The following is a 20,266-nucleotide window of genomic DNA, read 5'->3' as shown; positions in this document are numbered from 1 at the left end:
TGAGGTTGATCGGTTCTATGAAGACCTCCAACACCTTCTAGAACTAACACCAAAAAAAGATGTCCTCTTCATCATAGGGGATTGGAATGCTAAAGTAGGAAGTCAAGAAATCACCGGGATAACAGGCAGGCATGGCCTTGGTGTACAAAATGAAGCAGGACAAAAGCTAATAGAGTTTTGCCAAGAGAACATGCTGATCATAGCAAACACTCTTTTCCAACAGCACAAGAGGCGACTCTACACATGGACGTCACCAGATGGTCAATATCGAAATCAGATTGATTATGTCCTTTGCAGCCAAAGATGGAGAAGCTCCATACAGTCAGTAAAAACAAGACCTGGAGCTGACTGTGGCTCAGATCATGAGCTGCTTCTTGCAAAATTTCGGCTGAAATTGAAGAACGTCGGGAAAACCACTCAACCGTTCAGGTATGACCTAAATCATATCCCTGATGAATATACAGTGGAGGTGAGGAATAGATTTCAGGGATTAGACCTGATAGACAGAGTGCCTGAGGAACTATGGACGGAGGTCCATAACATTGTTCAGGAGGCAGCAACTCAATCCATCCCAAAGAAAAAGAAATGCAAGAAAGCCAAGTGGCTGTCTGATGAGGCTTTACAAGTAGCTGAGGAAAGAAGGGAAGCGAAAAGCAAGGGAGAAAGGGGAAGATATACCCAACTGAATGCAGAGTTCCAGAGAATAGCAAGGAGAGACAAGAAGGCCTTCTTAAATGAACAATGCAAAGAAATCGAGGAAAACAACAGAATGGGAAAGACTAGAGATCTCTTCAAGAAAATCGGAGATCTCAAGGGAACGTTTTGTGCAAAGACGGGCATGATCAAGGACAAAGAAGGCAGGGACCTAACAGAAGCAGATGAGATTAAGATGAGGTGGAAAGAATACACAGAAGAACTATACAGGAAAGATCTGAATGTCCCTGATAGCCATGATAGTGCGGTCACTGAACTTGAGCCGGACATCCTCGAGAGTGAAGTCAAGTGGGCCTTAGGAAGCATGACTAACAACAAAGCTAGCGGAGATGACAGTATTCCAGCCGAGCTATTTAAAATCCTAAAAGATGATGCTGTTAAAGTGCTGCATTCAATATGCCAACAAATCTGGAACACTCAACAGTGGCCACAAGACTGGAAAAGGTCAGTTTACATTCCAATTCCAAAGAAGGGCAATGCCAAAGAGTGTTCAAACTACTGCACAATTGCGCTCATTTCACATGCCAGCAAGGTGATGCTCAAAATCCTACAAGCTAGGCTTCAGCAGTATGTGAACCGAGAACTACCGGAAGTACAAGCTGGGTTTCGAAGAGGCAGAGGAACTAGAGATCAAATCGCCAACATTTGCTGGTTCATGGAGAAAGCAAGAGAATTCCAGAAAAATGTCTATTTCTGCTTCATTGACTACGCTAAAGCCTTTGATTGTGTGGATCACAACAAACTGTGGCAAATTCTTAAAGTGATGGGAGTACCAGACCACCTTACCTGTCTCCTGAGAAACCTGTACGAGGGTCAAGAAGCAACAGTCAGAACCAGACATGGAACAACCGATTGGTTCAAAATTGGGAAAGGAGTACGACAAGGCTGCATATTGTCACCCTGCTTATTTAACTTATATGCAGAGTACATCATGAGAAATGCCGGGTTGGATGAATCAGAGGTTGGAATTAAGATTGCTGGGAGAATTATCAACAACCTCCGATATGCAGACGATACCACCCTAATGGCAGAAAGTGAAGAGGATCTCAAGAGCCTCTTGTTGAGGGTGAAAGAGGAGAGTGCAAAAGCTGGTTTGAAACTCAACATTAAAAAAACGAAGATCATGGCATCTGGCCCCATCACTTCCTGGCATATAGAAGGGGAAGAAATGGAAGCAGTGACAGATTTTACTTTCTTGGGCTCCAAGATCACCGCAGACGGTGACTGTAGCCATGAAATTAAAAGACGCTTGCTCCTTGGGAGGAAAGCTATGGCCAACCTAGACAGCATAGTAAGAAGCAGAGACATCACCTTGCCGACAAAAGTCTGTATAATCAAAGCTATGGTTTTCCAAGGAGTAATGTATGGCTGTGAGAGCTGGACTGTAAGGAAGGCTGAGCGCCGAAGAATTGATGCTTTCGAACTGTGGTGCTGGAGAAGACTCTTACGAGTCCCCGGGACTGCAAGGAGGTCAAATCAGTCCATCCTAAAGGAAATCAACCCTGAGTGCTCATTGGAAGGACAGATACTGAAGCTGAAGCTCAAATATTTTGGCCACGTAATGCAAAGAGAAAACTCCCTGGAAAAGACCCTGATGCTGGGAAAGACTGAAGGCAAAAGGAGAAGGGGACGGCAGAGGATGAGATGGCTAGATAGCATCACTGATGCAATGAATATGGACTTAAGCACGCTCCGGGAGAGAGCGCAGGACAGGAAGGCCTGGCGTGCTGTGGTCCATGGGGTCACGGAGAGTCGGACACGACTGAACGACTGAACAACAACAAACACCACCCCAGGATCCCTTGTGAATGAAGGGCGGTTTATATATTTCAGAAATAAATGAAATACATAGGGACAGGGGCGTGTGAGAGAAAGAGCGCTTTAAGCAAGGGATAGAAAACACCGGGGTGTGTAACGCGGTGGCTGCTGCTGCCTGGCTCTTGAGTGCAATCATAAGCACAGCGGCACGGGGACGAGTCTCACCGAGTCCAACGGAACTTACTCCCAGGTAAGAGTCAGGATTGCATCCTGGATCGGCTTTTCAGCTGGCTCGGGGGCGGGTAGAGACGGCAAGCGTAGCAAAAGCGCCCCACCATTTCACTCCTCCGCCCCCGTCCGGCTTAGCTACCGTCCCTCGCCCGACCGCAGCCATTCCAGGCGGCGGCGGTCCAGCACCGGCGCGCGGGAAGCCCGCCTCGGGTTGCCACGGCAACCGCCTGTTTTGCGGCCTGGCTCGGCCTTGGCGGCGATGGAGCCTGCTCTTCCGCCGTGCTCCGAGTCTGCGGCGGCGGCCCTGGGGCACCTGCTGGGCGTGGGTGAGCGAGCGCTTCCTTCTCCGGCTGCATGTTCCTGGGCTCGGATTTGAGGAGCGGGTCGTTGCCATCTTGGCGAGCTGACCCAGACGACCGACAGGAGTAGGGCTCTTGTGGGGGAGATGGGCAGGCGGTGGCTGGAAAGGCGCAGAGCGCGCCTCGCTTGCGTAGGGGAGAGGGACGATCCCCTAAAATTGTTTCCTACTCTCTCTTTTGGTCATTTTTCTCTGTTTTTCTTTCTCCAGTGTTGTGTAGAAAAGCTAGTGGCTGAAAAGAAGGGCTTTACTGCAGTTTGTTGTTGTTGTTCAGTCGTTCAGTCGAGTCCGACTCTTCGTGACCCCATGGACCACAGCACGCCAGGCCTTCCTGTCCTGCGCTCTCTCCCGGAGCGTGCTCAAGTCCATATTCATTGCATCAGTGATGCCATCTAGCCATCTCATCCTCTGCCGTCCCCTTCTCCTTTTGCCTTCAGTCTCTCCCAGCATCAGGGTCTTTTCCAGGGAGTTTTCTCTTCCCATTAGGTGGCCAAAATATTGGAGCTTCAGCTTCATTATCTGTCCTTCCAATGAGCACTCAGGGTTGATTTCCTTTAGGATGGACTGATTTGACCTCCTTGCAGTCCAGGGGACTCGTAAGAGTCTTCTCCAGCACCACAGTTCGAAAGCATCAATTCTTCGGCGCTCAGCCTTCCTTATAGTCCAGCTCTCACAGCCATACGTTGCTACTGGGAAAACCATAGCTTTGATTAGACGGACCTTTGTCGGCAAGGTGATGTCTCTGCTTCTTACTATGCTGTCTAGGTTGGCCATAGCTTTCCTCCCAAGGAGCAAGCGTCTTTTAATTTCATGGCTACAGTCACCGTCTGTGGTGATCTTGGAGCCCAAGAAAATAAAATCTGTCACTGCTTCCATTTCTTCCCCTTCCATATGCCAGGAAGTGATGGGGCCAGATGCCATGATCTTCGTTTTTTTAATGTTGAGTTTCAAACCAGCTTTTGCACTCTCCACTTTCACACTCAACAAGAGGCTCTTTAGATCCTCTTCGCTTTCTGCCATTAAGGTGGTATCGTCTGCGTATCTGAGGTTGTTGATAATTCTCCCGGCAATCTTAATTCCGACCTGTGATTCATCCAACCCGGCGTTTCTCATGATATACTCTGCATATAAATTAAATAAGCAGGGCAACAATATGCAGCCTTGTCGTACTCCTTTCCCAATTTGGAACAAATCAGTTGTTCCATGTCCAGTTGTTAGTGTTGCTTCTTGACCCTTGTACAGGTTTCTCAGGAGACAGGTAAGGTGGTCTGGTACTCCCATCACTTTAAAAATTTGCCACAGTTTGTTGTGATCCACACAATCAAAGGCTTTAGTGTAGTGAATGAAGCAGAAATAGACGTTTTTCTGGAATTCTCTTGCTTTCTCCATGATGCAGCGAATGTTGGCGATTTGATCTCTAGTTCCTCTGCCTCTTTGAAACCCAGCTTGTACTTCCGGTAGTTCTCGGTTTACATACTGCTGAAGCCTAGCTTGTAGGATTTTGAGCATCACCTTGCTGGCATGTGAAATGAGCGCAATTGTGCAGTAGTTTGAACACTCTTTGGCATTGCCCTTCTTTGGAACTGGAATGTAAACTGACCTTTTCCAGTCTTGTGGCCACTGTTGAGTGTTCCAAATGTGTTGGCATATTGAGTGCAGCACTTTAACAGCATCATCTTTTAGGATTTTAAATAGCTCAGCTGGAAGACTGTCATCTCCGCTAGCTTTGTTGTTAGGCATGCTTCCTAAGGTCCACTTGACTTCACTCTCTAGGATGTCCGGCTCAAGTTCAGTGAGCGCACTATCGTGGCTATCAGGGACATTCAGATCTTTCCTGTATAGTTCTTCTGTGTATTCTTTCCACCTCTTCTTAATCTCATTTGCTTCTCTTAGGTCCCTGCCTTCTTTGTCCTTTATCATGCCCATCTTTTCACAAAACGTTCCCTTGAGATCTCCGATTTTCTTGAAAAGATCTCTAGTCTTTCCCATTCTGTTGACTTCCTCGATTTCTTTGCATTGTTCATTTAAGAAGGCGTTCTTGTCTCTCCTTGCTATTCTCTGGAACTCTGCATTCAATTGGATATATCTTCCCCTTTCTCCCTTGCTTTTCGCTTCCCTTCTTTCCTCAGCTACTTGTAAAGCCTCATCAGACAGCCACTTTGCTTTCTTACATTTCTTTTTCTTTGGGATGGATTGTGATGCTGCCTCCTGAACAATGTTACGGACCTCCGTCCATAGTTCCTCAGGCACTCTGTCTATCAGGTCTAATCCCTTAAATCTATTCCTCACCTCCACTGTGTATTCATAAGGGATATGATTTAGGTCATACCTGAATGGTTTAGTGGTTTTCCCTACGTTCTTCAATTTCAGCTGAAATTTTGCAATAAGAAGCTCATGATCTGAGCCACAGTCACAGTTGTTTTTACTGACTGTATAGAGCTTCTCTATCTTTGGCTGCAAAGTACATAATCAATCTGATTTCAATATTGACCATCTGGTGATGTCCATGTGTAGAGTCGCCTCTTGTGTTGTTGGAAAAGCGTGTTTGCTATGATCAGCGTGTTCTCTTGGCAAAACTCTATTAGCCTTTGTCCTGCTTCATTTTGTACACCAAGGCCATGCCTGCCTGTTATCCCAGTGATTTCTTGACTTCCTACTTCGGCATTCCAATCCCCTATGATAAAAAGGACATCTTTTTTTGGTGTTAGTTCTAGAAGGTGTTGTAGGTCTTCATAGAACCGATCAACCTCAGCTTCTTCAGCCTCAGTGGTTGGGGCATAGACTTGAATTACTGTGATGTTGAATGGTTTGCCTTGGATTCGTACTGAGATCATTCTGTCGTTTTTGAGATTGTACCCCAATACTGCTTTTCCCACCCTTTTGTTGACTATGAGTGCTACCTAATTTCTTCTAAGGGATTCTTGCCCACAGTAGTAGATATAGTGGTCACCTGAATTAAATTCTCCCATGCTTGTCCATTTTAGTTCGCTGATTCCCAAGATGTCGATGTTCAATCTTGCCATCTCATGTTTGACCACCTCCAGCTTACCTTGATTCATTGATCTGAAATTCCAGGTTCCTAAACAATATTGTTCTTTACAGCATCAGATTTTCTTTTCACCACCAGACACATCCACAGCTGAGTGTCCTTTTGGCTTTGGCCCAGCCGCTTCACTCTTTCTGGCGCTACTGGGAAATTCCCTCTGCTTTTCCTCAGTAGTATATTGGACACCTTCCGACCTGAGGGGCTCATCTTCCAGCGTCATCTCTTTTAGCCTTGTGATACATTCCATGGGGTTTTCTTGGCAAGAATACTGGAGTGGGTTGCCATTTCCTTCTCCAGTGGACCACATTTTGTCAGAACTCTCTGCCATGACCTGTCCGTCTTGGGTGGCCCTGCACAGCATAGCTTATGGCTTCACTGAGTTACGCAAGCCCCTTCGCCACAACAAGGCAGTCATCCATGAAGGGGTTACTGCAGTTACTCAGAAGTAAGTCTCACTGAATTCAGTGGGATTTACTCCTAGGTAAATCCCTGAATAACCATGTTATTAAAATAGTGTAGTACTTCGTACAGTACTTTGCATGCATACACAGATGCGTGGTAAATGTGATATCCCCTGGTGACTGGACAGGGGTTCGGCTGACTCACCTGAATTATTTCAGTATTAACTACGTTATTTTATTGATTCATTTATTTGATTTATATCCCGGCCTTCCTCACAAAGAGCCCAGGACAGCTAACAACCTAAATTAAACACATTGCATCACATAAACAGCATTACTGTCATGACTCTTAAGATCACAACTATATCATAAAATACAGTAAAACCTTCAATACAGGCAATCGGTACTCCTTTAGTAGTGCTGATAACATTTCATCTATCTGATGATGTGGACTCTTGCCCACAAAACTTAATTGGCCCTCTCAGTCCTGTACAGAAGGTATTAGTCTGCAGATATGAGTGACATCAACCCATCACTGCAAAGCCCCCTTTCAGGGTTAACACTTACAAAGCTTCAGGGCAGTATTTTCTTTTCTCTCAGCCTGAAAACTGCAAAATGTTGTAAAGACTTCCAGGTTTTTTGTTTTTGTTTTTTTTAGAAAAACAGCTTCAAAATGAAGGACTTGTGTTCAACAAGGAAACTGTGCAGCACCTTGAAGATGCTATTAAAGCCATTAAGAAATTGGTAATGTCAAAACCTAAACAAGCAAAGCCTTTGGGGGCATAAATAGTAAGGAAGTATTTGTGTTTCTCTGATTGCCAGTCAGACCTGCGCTGGCTGGATACAGTCAGCTGCCTCTCTGCACTATTCTCCTGCTTACTAGGGTTTATCCTCAAGGGTGTTATCCAGAGAAGGTCTTTACTAGGATATCTTTAGTCTTCAAGAGCTGTTCATATTGTTCCTTGGAATTAACTCTGTGTCCCATCTGAGCCCTAGAATACTGAGCAACCAAGACCCAGGATGCCGCTGTCTCCTTAGGGTCTTGTGCTGCTTCCACAGCATCTGGGGCTTTCGTATTGGTTGTATGTGAAAGGTCGGTGGTTGTGCTTTCTATCTCCAGTCTACTACTGGAAAAGTAGGGCACTGAGTCAGTGTGGTGGTGTAGGAGATTTAGGACTGGGGAGACTTGAGATTCTGTACAAACAGAATTCCAATGTGAAATGGGAACCCTTCTTCTCAAACAACCAGAAGAAAGCTAAGGAAGAAGATACTACCTCGAGTATCATGGGCCTAGACCATAAAGAACTTGAAAGATGAGCACCAACAACTTGAATTTAACCTGGAATCAAGTTGGCATCCAGTGATGCTCTATATGAGCATCACTGGATGCCAACTTGATTTCAGGTTAAATTCAAGGTGTTGGTGCTTCATGTGACTAATCAGATACTCACCTGCCTGCCAAATTCTGGAATGGTTGAGGTTTTTGAACTGCCCACAAGTGCAGCCCCATGTGGAGCACATTGCATTACCCAAGTCTCCAGAGAAAGGGTGGGATTGAAATACGACGAACAAAATCCAGTTACTAGAATCAACCTTGTTTTAGAAAATGAAAGGAGAATTAATAGTTTGCAACTTGTAAAGCTTATTTGTATCTGTTGTTGATAGACAGCTTTTATTTGCATGACCTATAGAATTGTTGTTGTTCAGTCGTTCAGTCGTGTCCGACTCTTCGTGACCCCATGGACCATAGCACGCCAGGCCTTCCTGTCCTGCGCTCTCTACTGGAGTGTGCTCAAGTTTATGTTCATGCCTATAGAATAATCAGCAACATAACAAGGGTCTTGAAGCACTGCAAGAAATAAGTGTATTTTCTCACTGTTCACTTGGTGAGGAATCCTATATGTCCCCTTCTAGGGCTTCCCACCAGTGTACTTCCTTCCACTCTTCCTCCATCCATCTTGGACAATAAATTTCTCAAGGAAGGAAGGAAAGGACAGCTTATGTTTCTTCTGTCCACCCACCCAAAATACATTTCTGGCTGTAAAACATTCAAGCAGCATATGAGAAATATTGGATGGGATACTATATACTACAGTTCTTAGAAGGTGGGCAAAATGCTTCCCAACCTTGAGCTAGTGACATCTGAAATATTTGAATAATCTGTCGGATATTAAATGTGTACATAAGATTAAGTTGTTAATGGAATTCAAAGAGGATAAACTGATCATTCTGGTTTGGGGGGTGAGTACAGATGTAAATAAAAAAAAAAACCCAAGAGCCACGGAGAGAACAGCTCTAATAGCGCCCAATAATAGTCCTCACAAACATGTAGGAAGAAAGCCAGACCATGAAGCACATGGTCTTCGATGTCTGTATACTAATGCCCAGAGTATGGGAAACAAACAGAATGAACTTGAACTCTTAATACAGGAGGGAAATTATGACTTGATAGGTGTAACTGGGACATGGTGGGATGACTCTCATGACTGGAATACAGCAATTGAAGGATATAACTTGTTCAGAAAGAACAGGAGGAACAGAAAGGGAGGTGGGGTTGCACTACATGTGAAAAATACGTATTTCTGCACAGAAATACAGGAGGAGGAGCTTGGTAGCCCCATCGAGAGCATCTGGGTTAAAATAAGTGGAGCAAAGAATAAAAGGAACCTGGTGGTCGGAATCTACTACCGGCCACCCAATCAAGAAGACGAGGATGAAACGTTTGAAAAGCATAGCTAATGTTTCAAGGAAGCATGATGTAGTAGTAATGGGGGACTTCAATTTCCCCGATATTTTTGGGGAGACAGATTCTGCAAAACATGGCCCCTCCAGGAAATTCCTGACTTGTGTGTGGGATAACTTCCTCCTACAGAAAGTAGAGGAAGGAACTAGAGGATTGGCTATCCTTGACTTGATCCAAACTAACAGAGATGACTTATTGGATAAAGTAGCAGTTATGGGAACTCTGGGGGAAAGCGACCATGTTATCCTTGAGTTCTTGGTTCTAAAGGAAGCAAAAGCCGAGTGTAGCTAAATGCGTACCCTGGATTTTAGGAAAGTCGATTTTAATAAACTCAGAACAATGATCAGTAAGGTCCCATGGCAAGCGACTCTAATGAGAAAAGGAATCCAAGATGGGTGGGAGTTTTTAAAAAAGGAAATTCTCAAGGCACAATTACAAACAATTCCAACAAGAAGAAAAAGTGGAAGACAACAGAAGAAGCCAGTGAGGCTTCACAAAAAGCTTAGAGATTACCTGAAAACAAAAGAACACACATATAGCAAGTGGAAGGAAGGACAAGCAACAAAGGAAGAGTGCAGGCAGGTAGCACAGAGTTGCGGGAATGGCGTCAGGGAGGCTAAAGCTGAGAACGAGCTGAGGTTAGCGAGGGATGCTAAAAGCAACAAAAAGGCTTTCTTCAGCTACGTGCATAGTAAAAAGAGGAAATAAATGGTGGTTCAGCTATTAAATAAGGATAGCAAAACGATAACAGATGACAAAGAAAAGGCAGAAGTGCTCAGTTCTTACTTTGGCTCAGTCTTCTCCCAAAAGAGGGTCTATGACCCCCCTGGCAAAGGCAAAGTATAGGCTGAAGGGGCAGGATTGCAGCTTGAGATCGATAGGCATATGGTCAAGGAACACCTAATTACTTTGAATGAGTTCACATCTCCAGGGCCAGATGAACTGCATCCTAAAGTAATAAAGGAACTCTCAGAACCACAGTCTAGTCTCTTAGAGAAATCATGGAGGATGGGTGAAGTGCCAGATGACTGGAGGAAGGCTACTGTTGTCCCTATCTTCAAAAAGGGTAAAAAGGAGGAACCTGAGAACTACAGACCAGTTAGTCTGACACAAATCCCTGGGAAAATTCTGGAGCAGATGATAAAGCAATCCATCAGTAAGCACCATGAAAACAATGCAGTGATTATTCGAAGCCAACATGGATTTGTCAAGAACAAATCCTGCCAGACAAATCTGATCTCATTTTTTGATCAAGTAACCTCTCTTGTGGACTGTGGGAATGCTGTGGACATCATATACCTTGACTTCAGCAAAGCTTTCGACAAAGTGCCCCATGATATCCTGATGAGCGAACTAGCTCAAAGTGGGCTAGATGAAACAACGATCCGGTGGCTACACTGATAGGGATGTTGGAGAATTCCAGAGCACCCCCCACCACCACCCCACAATGTCCCCCCCGGAACGGACCTACGTGGCGGCGGCAGATGCGGGGGTGGCGGGTCGTCTTCTGTCTGCTGTCGGGCTGCTGCGGCCACAAATGGCAGCCATCGTAGCAGCCACCATTTGCGTCCGTGCCTTACGTAGCCTATCTCAGCAAAGAGCAGGGGCTTACATAGCCTGTCACGGCAAAGAGCTTATGTAGCCTATCACGGCAAAGAGCAGGGGCAAAAATGGCGGCCGCTACTATCACAGCCCTGCTCTTTTCCGTGATAGGCTACTAAATACTTACATAGCCTATCATGGCCTAAGGCACGGATGCAAATGGCGGTCGGTGTAGCAGCCGCCATTTGCGACCGCAGCGTGGCAGCAGCGGCTAGACGTCTGGCTGCAGCCAGCCCTGGTTGGCGGCTCTGCGGCTTTGCCGCGGAGCAGAGCCGACTGGGGAGGATTCCGGGCGGGGGGGAGGGATGGATCGCCTCCCCCCCAGCCGATGCCCGAGACCGGAACCGGGTGAGTAATCTGCCCAACCCTAGCTACAGAATCGGACTCAAAGAGTGCTTATTAATGGGATCTTCTCAAACTGGGAGAGGTAACAAGCGGGTTACCACAGTGCTCAGTCCTGGGCCCAGTGCTCTTCAACATTTGTATTAATGACTTGGAGGAGGGGGTGCAGGGAATGCTGATCAGATTTGCAGATGACACAAAATTGTACGGGCTAGCTAATTCCTTGGAAGACAGAAACAAAATTCAAAGTGATCTTGATAGTCTGGAGCACTGGGCTGAAAACAACAGAATGACATTTAATAGGGATAAATGCCAAGTTCTGCACCTAGGAAAAAGAAACCAAATGCACAGTTACAAGATGGGGGATACTTGGCTCAACAAGACTACAAGTGAGAAGGATCTTGGAATTGTTGTAGATAACAAGCTGAATGTGAGCCAACAATGTGATGTGGCTGCAAAAAAGGCCAATGCTCTTTTGGGCTGCATTAATAGAAGCATAGCTTCCAATCCCGGGAAGTACTAGTTCCCCTCTACTCAGCACTGGTCAGGTCTCATCTGGAGTACTGTGCCCAGTTCTGGGCACCCCACTTGAAGAAGGATGCAGACAAACTGGAGAGAGTTCAGAGGAGGGCAACGAGGATGTTCAGGGGTCTGGAAACAAAGCCCTATGAGGAGAGACTGAAAGAACTGGTCATGTTCAGCCTTGAGGGGAGATAGAATAGCGCTCTTCAAGTGCTTGAAAGGTGATCACAGAGAGGAAGACCAGGATCTCTTCTTGATCATCCCAGAGTGCAGGACACAGAATAATGGTCTCAAGGTACAGGAAGCCAGATTCCAGCTGAACATCAGGAAAAACTTCCTGACTGTTAGAGCAATATGACAATGGAACCAATGACCTAGGGAGGTGGTGGGCTCTCCCACACTGGAGGCGTTCAAGATGAGGCTGGACAGCCATCTGTCAGGGATGCTGTGACTTGGATTCCTGCATTGAGCAGGGGGTTGGACTCGATGGCCTTGTAGGCCCCTTCCAATCCTATTGTTCTATGATTCTTTGATCATGGGGGGTGGGAGGTGAGCTCTTTTTCTCTCCATCTTCACTCTCAAAATGACAGACTTCTTCGCTGCCACAGGAATGCTGATTTCCTCACCAATTTGACCCCTCTCCCAGTGCATCTGCTGGGCCGTCTGCCTTTGTTGGTTTGTGCAGTGGGACATTTAAACCAGGGATGGGTAAACTGGCCTTTGGCCTAATTTCATATAGGTGGGGGAAGCTGAGAGGGAGAGAAGGAGGGTGGGAGAGAAACAGTGGAAAAGCTGAAGCAGATTGAGCAATGAAAGGAGACTGGGAGGAAGCCCTCTGCAAGTGATGAGTTCACAACTCTGGGCAGGGACTTCAGGGAGAGAGAGAAGGGCATGTCAGAAAGAGTGAGAGAAGTGCTTGGCAGAAAGAGAAAAAAGGGTGGCCTGGCCACTTTTGGCTTTGGCCCCAGCCACTTTTGACTGGAGTTCTGCCCACTTGGCTCTGGACCCCCAAGGGAATGCAGCCCTCAAAAGAAAAAAGATTCCCCACCCTTGATTTAAATAATCATATTGCACCTGATTTTTGTTTTTAATCCCCAGTTCTTGTTTTTAAGCCGAGAAGCTGCTCTAGGGAGAGGTGGGGAGGGTCCTGTACAGACCCTTTTGCATAATAAAACTGGCAGAACCTGTTCCCCCTCAGCTCACTCCTCAAGAAAAGATTGTATGAGTGACAGTAACATGGTGACTCCTGTTTTTATGTATGTCTAGACGCTCTCCAAGAAAACTGAGCTGTACTTAATTTAATACTGGTGTACCCCATAGAATTTTGCTCTTTGGTCATGTATCTGTCAAATTATAGGAAGAGGACAGAAAACATACAATTGAACTATGGGAAGAGGAGACCATAAAAAATTGTAATCTCCGTGTCAGAATCAGAGGACTCCCAGAGATTGTCATGAAAGAATTTGAAGGTATTTCCAAGTTAATGTGTTTTATGATATAATAGCACCTAACAGAGTGGAAAATATAATGCATTTCCATACTGTATGACTATTCATTTCAAGCAGTCCTGGCATATTGATAGAATTTACATGACTTATTTTGGTGGCAGAATCTGGTTCCACCTTAAAGCCATTCTAGAAATAATTTTAAATCAGTAAAGACTTGGGTCACAGAAGTTGGGATATTTGTGTTGGGATAAGCAGGGTCAGCCCTGGTTAGTACTTGGATGGGAGGCTGCCTGGGAATCAGGCTTCCTGCATGGAGCAGGGGGTTGGACTCGATGGTCTTGTTGGCCCCTTCCAACCCTATGATTCTGTGATATAATTATTTTTGCCCTCTCCCTTCTTATAAAGGTCTTCTAATGATTAAGCAATGATATACACAAAGTGGTAAAACCAGTATGCACTATGGCTTCTAGTGCTATAGAATGACATACTTCTGGATCCCCGATAATGTAAATAGGCCGCATAAAATATATTAGCAAGTGTTTTTTTGCAAAACAAAAATATCTTCTCTTTAGTGCAGCTTGTTTCTTAAAAGTAATTCTTCAAACAGGCAAAAATAGTGCAAAATCTTTCAAAATGTTGCATTAATGTGTACAAAGGATGAGTCCTGTAGGAGTAGGATGCTAATGGAGGGAGCATGTCAACTACGCTGCATGCCCAAGGGAGGGGCCGTAGCTCAGCGGCTGAGGACGTGCTTGGCATGCAGCAGGTCCCAGGGTCAATTTCCAGCATCTCCAGGTAGGGCTAGGAAAGAATCCTGCCTGAGACCCTGGACAGACAATACTAGGCTGGATGGGCCAAGAGTCTGACGCGGTGTAAAGCAGCTTCCTTTGCTGCTATGAATTTCCCCCCTGAGTGAATCAAACTGCAGGATGTTCTAAATGGGGCTGCCTTTGAAAAAATGAACACCTTGAAATGTAGCAGTTAAACTGTTCATAGGTGACTGATATTTTTAACCATTTAACACCAATACTATATTAACTTCATTAGTTTCCAGTCTGTTTCCAAGATCAGTGCAGGGTTTCTTGGAGAACCGCTGCCAGTCAGCGTTGTCAGTACTGGACTAGATGGACCAGAGGTCTGACTCTGTCTAAGGCAGATTCCTATGTTCCGTTAGGGCGTAATCCTGTGGCGGCTAGACTGCGGCTGGACAGCCACAGGTTATTTGGCTCCCAGAAAACTGCCTCCCCACCGCCGCTGCCTCGTAGGCTGCGTGGCTCGTCCCCAGCTCCGTGCTTGTAAGGGCAGTGCAGAGCAGGGGAAAGGGTGTGTTCCTGGGGGCGGGGAAGGGACGGCGGAAACACAGGTGCAGTGCTTCCTATACGCTGTCTGCCCCGCCCCCCCCCAGCTCTGACATGCGCTGGCCAGGCAGGGCAGCCAGAGCGCAGAGGAGAAGGTAGTTGGTTGCCTCTGAGTTTGGAAGTGGCCGACTATCTCCATAGGATTGTACCCTCCATATGTAATGTAAGCCGCCTTGGATTCCTTGCAAGAGGAAAAAAGGCGGGATATAAATGAAATAAATAAATAAATAAATAAGTGTATATGTCATTAAGGTTTTCCCAGTGTGTGGACTGTAATCCCTCTGAGATTGTTGAAAAGGAGGAGTGGGCCTGTGAGTCCCTGACTGCTGTGGTCCAAATAACCTCAGGCTGGAGAGGCAGAGGAGTGGGCAGATGAGTGTGCACATTTATATGGAAAAGCCATTTTTATTTGCTCTACAAGGGGATTAGACAAATTCTTGGGGGATAATTCTATCAATGGCTATTAGCCATGATGCCTATAGGGAACAGCTGATAACTTGCCTCAGTTAGCTAGGGAGCACAATTGACCTCATATAATTTTTTATTTGTACATATAAAAGAAAAAACAACAAAAGAGAAACATTATTTCACAACAACATTAGTAAAAATTTAACACTCATACCTGAAATATATACACTGATACATATGCAGTCCATATAAGCAGTTCAATCTCATTTTAATGGTTATTCAGATATATGGACTAGAACACGACTAGGCCTTATATCTGGAAGCAGGTGCCAAAGACTGTCCATGCTCCACTCCATAGTGGAGGTCCATGCTCTAGGTTGGGCTCTTGCTCTCCTGTGACTTCTGTAGTTTCTAGGCAAGGCTCTTGGCAATTCAGGGGAGTGCACAGAGCTGGGAAGTTGGTATGTGAATTTGCTGCAGGGCTCAAGCTGCTCACTCTGGTGGTCAGCATGCCTGAATTCTGGGTCTTCATCTGACCGTGGGTCTTCTTCTCAGGAGCATCTATGAACTGCCCCTGTTAACTAATTTATTTAAAATATTTCTAGGCCACCTTTCAAGGCTGGAGCCCTCCCAAGGCAGCTTGCAGCCATAACATTCATTATAATTTAAAAAAAAACCCTGATAACAGTAATAAAACAGCCAACATTCATAAAGCCAACAAATATAAAAAACAAGAACAAACATAAAAACAACATTTTAAAATGGAGCTGCTGCATCTTTTGGAATGTGCAAGCTTCCCGATTCTGCTTTCATGGGATGAGTGTCAAAGGCTGCTGTACAAGGCCAAGGGGCGTGACAGAAACGCTGTACAGAGAATGTTAATGATATGTGTATCTTCGCAAATACATCTTGTTTACCTTATATTCATTGTTCTAGAACTTGTAGCTGCTGCCCGTCGACTTCATATTCATAAGTTAAGTGAAATGGAGAAGTCCCTGAATGAAGTTTCTTCTGCAGTGGAAGTGATCTATTCAAGGCAGCAGCTCTCTGAAGAACAAAATGTTACACTATGGTAGGCATGGTATTTTAAATAAAACCATAGCAAGTGGGAGGGAGCGCAACGGGTTGTTCAGCCTAGCCTCCTGCCCCAAGACAATGTATCGTACACCCAAACCATCCCTGATTGGCGTCTTGAAAACCACTAAGAAAAGAGATTTCACAGCGTACCTAGATAACTTTATTTCTAGCACAGAACCACTGTTGCCATTAGTGAGGTCACCCTAGTGTTGTACTTAAATCTGCCACTCTCTGATTGAAACACATTGGATTGCATTCAATGCCGCACTTGTGCAAGGATGCTTGTGCAACCCCCCCCCAACCATCTCCTGTACCCCTGCAGTGCCCTGCATCTCTTGAAAAGCTACTCCTGAGGGCCTGTGGACCTGCATCAAATTGGTTGGGTGGGGAATGCAGTGGGAGAGGGGGACTGGGGAAAACAATGTGGAAGCAGCTTGCATAGGCAGAACTGAATCCCACATCCTGGCCTTTCCTGAGGATCCCTAATCTTGGGGAGAGGTTTTTCAGGGAGCTGCAGTGGGGATGAGCAGGCAGGGAATTACCCTTGTTCAGGCATCCCTGCGCTCATGCTGCATTGGCTATAATCCATTGTTTCTTGTCCTACCCTCATTGGATAGGATAATTTTTTTTTTTTTTTGCCCTCTTCTATTTGAGAGCCCATTAAGGGAAATTGTGGTGAAGCAGGATTAACTAGAAATGCCCATCACTCAGGTAGTATTTCAGGTAACCTCCTAGACCAGTGGTGCAGAACATCACGCAGCCTGAGGGCCAAATTCCATTTCAGAAAAGTTCTCCAAGGCTGCATTCCAGTGGTGGGCAGAGCCGAAGGCAAAAGGAGTGGGGCCAATAATACTAGTATATTTTAGTTTAAAGCTCTTCCTGCCAGTAACTCAGCCTTAGGAGAGGCATTTCAACCTTTTAGAATGGGGGGAAAACTGCACAAAAGCTGGGAAATCACATAACGGCCAGTTGTTGGGGGGAAAGGGGCGTGGCCTTCTGGGGAGCCTTGAAGGGCGGAATTGGGACCCCTGGAGGGCCAGGTTTGGACGCTGGACCTGAGGTTCTGCACCCCTGTCCTAGAAGTGTAGCAACTAGGTTTAGAAGCCCTGCTTAGAGCATGGGAAGCAGCATGGCTGAAAGGCTCCATGGTATCCCCTTACTCCAGCTAGCTTGGACAGATGTAAAACACAGGTGGGCCAGATAGGATGGAGGAATGCTGGCGTCGGGAGCAGTGGCCTAAGAGGAGTAGTCCTGGCCCCTGTAATATGGAGAAGCCTGGAGGAAAAAAGGGGGGAGGGGGAAGGCCAGAGATGGGAGAAATAAAGTGGGAGTGCCGTGTAACATTTCTCCACACATCTCATCTGAGGAACATGAGAGGGAGCTTCAGTGGGTGGCTGATCTCCCACCTCCTCCGATTATCGGAAGGAACACTGGTGTAGCCAAACCTCACGCTTATTTGAGAAACAAGTTAAACACCACAATATCTTGTAGTCACTCCTATTCATGCCAGTGAGGAGGAGAAAGTTTACCTGGTAGATGTTCATAAAGGTCAGGGAGTGTAAATACCAGAGTAGGGCTGTGTGTCCTCTGGGCATCAGAGCCAGGGCCAGTTGCAGAGTTTGGCAGCCCATAACAGAGCTAAACTGGATGTTCAGAACATGGCACTGCATAAGAGGAAACCTCAGGGAAGTAGATTCTCTCTCTCTCTGTACAGCAATTCTATTCTGCCCTTTAGCCAAAAAGGCCCCAGAGTGGCTTACAAGGACACACACCTTCATCAGGGCAGTTTCCAATAACATTCAGGTAAAAATGCAAGGGTGCTTCCAGACAGAGGACTCCTAGCATTATGAATTAGAAGGCATTGTGCAGCTTTTTCTCCTTAATGAATTTTCTGCAGTAAAAAGAAAAGACTGAAGAAGCAGTGGGAAAACACAGAAAGGTTATGAGTGGGAGATGATGTCATCTGGGCCCCCTGTAAAATTCTGGAAGCATCCCAATACAGAAAAATATAAGCAGCAGATAAAAGCTAAGACAAACAATATTTTAAAATGACTGCACAAACAAAAACGTTTTTGTTAGTCTGGTACCTGAATGCCAGCAGTGTTGATGTGGGAATGATGGGAGTTGCAGTCCAACACATCTGGAGGGCATCAGGTTGGGAAAGGCATAAGGTAAAGTTGTAATGAGGTAATGACAACTTGTACTTTCATGCTGTTTGCTGTCAATGTAAGGGGTAAACTTGATGTCTCAACATCTCCTATGTCATTGTTTTGGCAGTCAGGAGCAAGCACAGTTGCAGACCGAATATGAAGAAGTTGCTGAACTACTGAATCAGCAGCTGGGAGAAAAACATTCACTCAACATTCAGATAAATGAACTTCACAATCTGAAAAAACAAGAGGAGGAAGAAATTCTCATGGAAGAATGTGCCATTGAAGAAATGAAGAAAATCATGGCTTGTGAGGCCACTGTTTTTAGAGAAAAGAAAGGGTTCTTGGAGATGCAGGTACATTTTCAGCAACTGCACTTAAGTTTATAGGTGCTGTCTTAGGGCATCTCTACACCAGCCTAAAACCCAGCATTTAAAATGGGGCTTTCTGCTTCCGTTTTAAATGCAGGGTCACAGTGTCTCCCTTTTTCACATGCTTTTACTCTTTTCACGGAGGAAACTGAAGAGGAACACAACAGGGTAATTTTAGCTCATTATCTGTGATCTATTTAAAAATGGAACAAAGGGCATTTAGTGCAGGAGATGCCTTGAATGATCACAGTGTCATGTAAAGAGCCCGCAAACTTCTGTGAAGGAGCAATTTCAATCACAGGATAAAAGCTCCACATGAAGAAAGCCTCAGTCAGACAGACCTCTAGGCCATCTAGCTCCACTGCTCTCAATAGGTCTCTAGTCCAGCCCTCCACAGATCCAGGCAGGGATACCTTAAACAGCAGATACTGGGGAGTGAATGTGAGACCCTGTACATGGAAAGCAGCTGTTCTACCACGGTGCTACAAAATGTTTGTACTCATTACAGCTTATGGATTCTTCTCCATTATTATGGTGCAATATGGCCTAGAACAGGGGTGGAGAACTTGTCCGTCCCTCCTGACCATTGACCATGCTCAGTGGTGCTGATTGAGCCCACCACCTCTGGAGGGCCACAGGTTCCCTGCCCTTGGCCAAGGTGCTGCTGTGCCATAAAACCTAGTCTATCTCCATAGCTTGTGCTCTCGTAGATACCTATCTAGACATGCATGCTTATCCGAGTAAGTAAAGGAATCTTTAGCTCAGTCGTGGCATGCCTTTGCAGTCATTAGAGTGCACAAAAGGGAATCAAGAAGATACACACATCAGAACATTATCATAAAAAATTCTACAATCTTATTACAAAAGTAAGAGGAAAATGTACATGAGAATATTCAAATGGAATTAGTTCACAGCCAGTACCTAAACAGGACTGGCAGCAACCTGTTTGAAACCGTGGGGAGAGGCTGAGAAAGACATGCTGTGCAGGATGGAATACCATAAGCAGCAATTAAGGAGAAGGAAGGCAACGGTTCCAAATGAGGAAATGGGAGAGCACTGGGGAAGTGGATGGACACCCAGGAGGCCTAATCACAATAGGGCAGCTTGATATATGTGACATGGCATTTGGGTTGACACAGGTAGAGAAATGTGGGATATGGAGAGGGAGGAGAGGGATAGAGAGTTGGAGATGGAAGAAAGCAGAAAACAGACAGGTATGTAATTTTGACAGGAGGCCCAAAGGACCTCTCATCAAGGGATGAGGGGACTGAATGGTGTAGATCTCCATCCAGGTTATGTAGAGGGTGTTCTTCCATGGTTCTTCCATGATACTTGGAGAGATGCACAAGGCTGTGTGTTCCCCAGAAGTCCTGACAAGGCTCATAGTAAAACATCAACCATGGATTCAAGGAAGAGAAACTGGGGGAAGAGGGTAGGAGGGAGAGGAGCAGAGCTAGTATGGGATTCACTATTCACGAGATGTAGTCATGGCCACCAGCTTGGATAGCTTTAAAAGGGGATTAGTCAAACTTTTGGAGGAGAAGGCTATCAATGGCAACTAGTCCTGATGGCTATACACTACCTCCAGCATCAGAGGCAGTATGCCTATGTACACTAGTTTCTGGGGAACAAGAGTGGAAAAGGTCTGTTGCCCTCATATCCTGCTTGTGGGCTTCCCGGAGGCATGTGGTTGGCCATGTGGGAAATAAGTTGCTGGACTAGGGCATCCAGCATGGC

At 45.7% G+C, this 20,266-nt stretch overlaps 1 protein-coding gene across 1 annotated transcript in view; it reads left to right on the top strand.

Moving 5' to 3' along the window:
• The first annotated feature begins 2,772 nt into the window (after positions 1-2,772).
• CCDC175 (coiled-coil domain containing 175) overlaps positions 2,773-20,266 on the top strand; it is a 77,152-nt gene continuing 59,658 nt past the window's right edge. The window contains exons 1-5 of the mRNA XM_084836048.1: positions 2,773-3,029; positions 7,167-7,252; positions 13,075-13,186; positions 15,868-16,003; positions 18,286-18,514. Coding sequence (XP_084692174.1) covers positions 2,963-3,029; positions 7,167-7,252; positions 13,075-13,186; positions 15,868-16,003; positions 18,286-18,514 — 630 coding nt within the window. The 5' untranslated portion in view covers positions 2,773-2,962. The remainder of the gene's footprint in view (positions 3,030-7,166; positions 7,253-13,074; positions 13,187-15,867; positions 16,004-18,285; positions 18,515-20,266) is intronic.

Source organism: Heloderma suspectum, chromosome 1 (genome assembly GCF_057233095.1).
Source record: "Heloderma suspectum isolate Gila_16-S chromosome 1, 16-S_ref, whole genome shotgun sequence".
Lineage (NCBI taxonomy): Eukaryota > Metazoa > Chordata > Lepidosauria > Squamata > Helodermatidae > Heloderma > Heloderma suspectum.
The sequence above is the reverse complement of the archived record's forward strand: the minus strand, read 5'-3'. Positions and strand labels throughout refer to the sequence as shown.